Source organism: Belonocnema kinseyi, chromosome 6 (assembly GCF_010883055.1).
Source record: "Belonocnema kinseyi isolate 2016_QV_RU_SX_M_011 chromosome 6, B_treatae_v1, whole genome shotgun sequence".
NCBI lineage: Eukaryota > Metazoa > Arthropoda > Insecta > Hymenoptera > Cynipidae > Belonocnema > Belonocnema kinseyi.
Window position 1 is genome coordinate 8,758,445 of NC_046662.1, and position 3,868 is coordinate 8,762,312.

At 31.0% G+C, this 3,868-nt stretch overlaps 1 protein-coding gene across 1 annotated transcript in view; it reads left to right on the top strand.

The window, feature by feature from the left end:
• The window catches only part of LOC117174467 (intraflagellar transport protein 81 homolog), a 30,991-nt gene that overhangs the window by 5,450 nt on the left and 21,673 nt on the right, over window positions 1-3,868 (top strand). The window contains exons 5-7 of the mRNA XM_033363618.1: window positions 652-711; window positions 781-933; window positions 3,196-3,474. Of these exons, the coding sequence (XP_033219509.1) occupies window positions 652-711; window positions 781-933; window positions 3,196-3,474 (492 nt within the window). The remainder of the gene's footprint in view (window positions 1-651; window positions 712-780; window positions 934-3,195; window positions 3,475-3,868) is intronic.

Sequence of the window (3,868 nt, forward strand, 5' to 3'; positions counted from 1 at the left end):
AGGAGAGGAAACTAGGAAAAACAAGATAAACGAGTGAAGGGGAAGTGGCGGAAAATGAGAGTGGGAAATGGTGGAAAATTGGAGAAGTTGTGTAAGTAATAGAAAACAAGGGGAAGTGAGGAGGAAATGAGGGAAATTATGGAGAGGGAGAAGCGATGGCGAGGAGCAATGAGGGGAGGGGAAGTGATCGGTAATGAGAAGAAGGGAATTAGTCAAATTTAGGGGGGAATTCTGGGAGGGGAAGTGGAGGAAATTAGGGGATTAGCGGGTTAGGGGAAATCAGAGGAAGGTGAATAGGAGTAATCCTTAAAAGTAGAGAGATGGGAAGTACGGGAAATGAGAGGGAGGAAAATGAGGAAAAGCGAGGTATGAAGAAAAGGCGGGGTGATGCAGTAGGAGGAATTATGGAAGGGCGAGTAAGGGGAAATTAGGGGAAGGTAAGAAGGGGAAGTGAGGTCTGGGCTAGTAAGAAGGGACGGGTGAGTAGGGAAGAGTAAAAGGAGGATGGAGAAGGGTAGTGGGGGGAGGGGAGTGTTATCTGGGAAAGTAAGGAGAGGGGGAGTGGAAAAGAAAGAATTTAGAGACAGGGGCGAATGGTAAGTGATAATTTAAGCAAAAAAAAAATCATTTTTTCAATTTTATAATTTTCAGAGTGTGGAAACTGCGGCTGAACTTAAGGCTGATGTGGCAGCAATGGAAAAAGAAAAAAAAGTAAGTTGTACGTAATATGTATAAATAAATGAAGAATTTTTCGTGTATGTAATGAACCATTTTTTCTAGACTTTAGCAGGAAGAGTTGAGAAAATGAAAGTAAGAATACAGCCTGCAATTCATTTATTAGAAGAAGCTCAAATGTTGAGACGTGAAAAAGATAGAGAACGAGAAATCGCGTTACAGAAGGAGCAAGAAATTGAAGCTTATAAGGCGCTGGAGGTAAATACCAAAATTCAATTTTCAGTTAAAACAATTGATTTTCCTCTAGGAAGAAAGCTATTTTCAACAAAATAATTGTATTCTCAACTAAAGTGATGAATCTTCGATAAAAAAATTAAATTTTGAACAAAAAATATAATAATTGATATTTCCACGAAAAAATATTTTTTTGTTGTAATTTAATCAAAAATACAAATTTTGGACAAATTAGTTCATTCCTCAACCAAAACAGAATACTTTTTGAAACCAAAAAGGATTTTTAAGTCAATAATTTTGAAAAATCTCAACCAACATTTTGAAATCTTAAGTCTAAAGACGAATTTCCTTCAAATTAGTTGAGCTTTTACCCCAAAAACTATGAATTCGGCTACTAAAATGATTGAATTTTTAATCCAAAAGACAAATTTTCAACAAAATGAACGAATTTTTAACATAGAATAGTTAAATATTCAATACAAAAATTAATTTTCTATATAAAAAAAATTATTTTCTAGAAAACAGTTATTTTTTTAACTCAGGAAATGATTCTTAAACTAAAATGATGAGTGTCCTTAGTCAAAAAAAATTTTTTTTTACCGAATATTAAATTTTTTCTACTAAAACAGACTTTTTCCAACAACATTAATGAATTCTCAACAGCAACAAAATTAATTTTTGCCGCAAAGACCAAGGTTCATATAATGAGATTAATTTTCCACATAAAAAAAAAATTAATTTGCAACAAAATAGTTGCTTTTTCACATTTAAATTTTCAGTTTAGAGCTGTTAAATTTTCTGTTAAAAATATTAAATATCAACGAAATAAAATTAATTTTCTCCAAAACAGTTACATTTTGAACAACAAAAAAGTTAATTCTTAACTACAATTATGAATTTTCAACCAGAAAAATACATTTTTAAATAAAGTAGTTAAATTTTCTACCAAAAAAAGACTAATTTTTAACAAAATGAATGAGTTTTCAACAACAAAAAAATGAATTTTTAGCCATAAAGACAAAGGTTCATTTAATAAGGTTACTTTTTTACACAAAAAAAAAATGAATTTTCAACAAAATAGTTGAATTTATTCCTAAAACAGATAAATTTTCAAGTGAATTTTAATCTAAAATGATGAATCTCAAACAAAAAAAAAATGAAATAAAAAATAAAGATTTTCGACCAATTAGTGGAATTCTCTAAGAAAAAAGACAAATTTTAACAAAATGTACGAAGTTTCTACTGAAAAAGATAATTATACAACAAAAAATAGAATTTTTCGAATATGATACAAATACATTTTGAATTAAATAGTTAAATTTTCAACCAGAGATGAATTTTCAACCAAGAAGATTAATTTTCTACAATAAAAATAAAAGTTTAACCGATTAGTTAAATTTTCAACAAAAAAAAAAAAAAAGAATTTTCTACCAAAAAAGGTTGATTTGATCCCACGAAGGATTAATTTTTAACAAAATACATGAATTTGAACCAAATATTTTAATTTTTAAAGGAATTTTAAATTTAATAGTTCAATTCTCAACAAAGTAAAATAATTAACTTCAACTTCAGTTTATAGAAAATTCCCTGATCCTGTCAGGTTTTTCCTGACATTTCCCGGCAAGTTTTGAATTCCCCGACTTTTTATAATTCCCTGAGATGTAGCAACCCAGATTTGAATAAAAAAGGAAGAACCGAAAAAAGGAGGATTTTTGACCAAATACTGGAATTGGCTAACAAAAATGACAAATTTTCGGCAAAATGAAGAATTTTCAACAAAATAGTCGAGTTTCCCCATAAAAAAGATAAATTTTTAACAAAATAGTTAAATTTTCACATAAAACAGATACATTTTTAACATGGAATAGTTAAAGATTCAATAAAAAAATTAATGTTCAATCCGAAAAAAAATATTTTCTAGAAAATAGTTAAATTTTGAACCCAGGAAATGATTTTTAAACTAAAATGATGCGTGTCTTTAAACAAAAAAGAAAGATTATTGACCAAATAGTGACATTTTCTACCAAAAAAGACTTTTTTCAACAAAATGAATGCTTTTTTTCTTAAACGACAAATTTCACATTTTTTAATTTAAAAAAAGCCCTCCCATTTTGTTGAAATTACTCATATTTATGTAAAACTTTATAAAATCAGGATCTTACGAATAATTTTCAGCAGGTTAGACATCATGTAAGAGTTTTCGTTTATTTATTTATTATGGACCGACCAACTTTTTTAGAAAAACCTTTATTTTTATTTAAGAATTAAATGAATATATGATTTTAGGTTTCTATTCAAAGAGCCGAACGAGAGTTACAAATGCTAAGACAAGAAGGAGCAGGACTCACTCCTGAAACCTTACTACAGCGACTAGCTGAAGAAGTTTCTGTCTTAACTGCAATTGCCGATGAACGCTTGCCAGCTGAAATAGCAGCAAAAGAACTTCAGATAAAAGCCTTAAAATCAGTAGTAGAAGCACCCTATATTGGAACCGATGAAATTGCAGCTTTGAGAAGTGAATTGGACGCCGCAGCACGTGAAGTTCAAGAATTAGTGGAGAAGAAGGTTTTAATTTCACATATTTTAAAAAATTAGCCAAATTAGGCGCCATGCGCTTACAACAAAGAATTTCTTAGATTTTCGAGACATTAAATTGAGTTCAAACCTCCTCCTCACCTAATTCCTCTCCCCTTATTTGCCGTTCGCCCTCCTACCCTAACTTCTTCTTCCTCTACTTTCCCATCTCCTTACTTCCCCAGATAAAACGTCCTTCCTCTACTACCCTTCTCCAGCCCTCTCCTACCCTCCCTGACTTAATCCCACCTTGTTAATAGTCTTTGCCTCACTTCCCCTACTTCCCCCACCCGAATTTCCTTCACCCTCTCGTTTCCTCTCATTTATTCTTCTATATCTTTCCGTGGTTTCTCTCCCTTTATTTATATGGATTTCTTCCACTCAC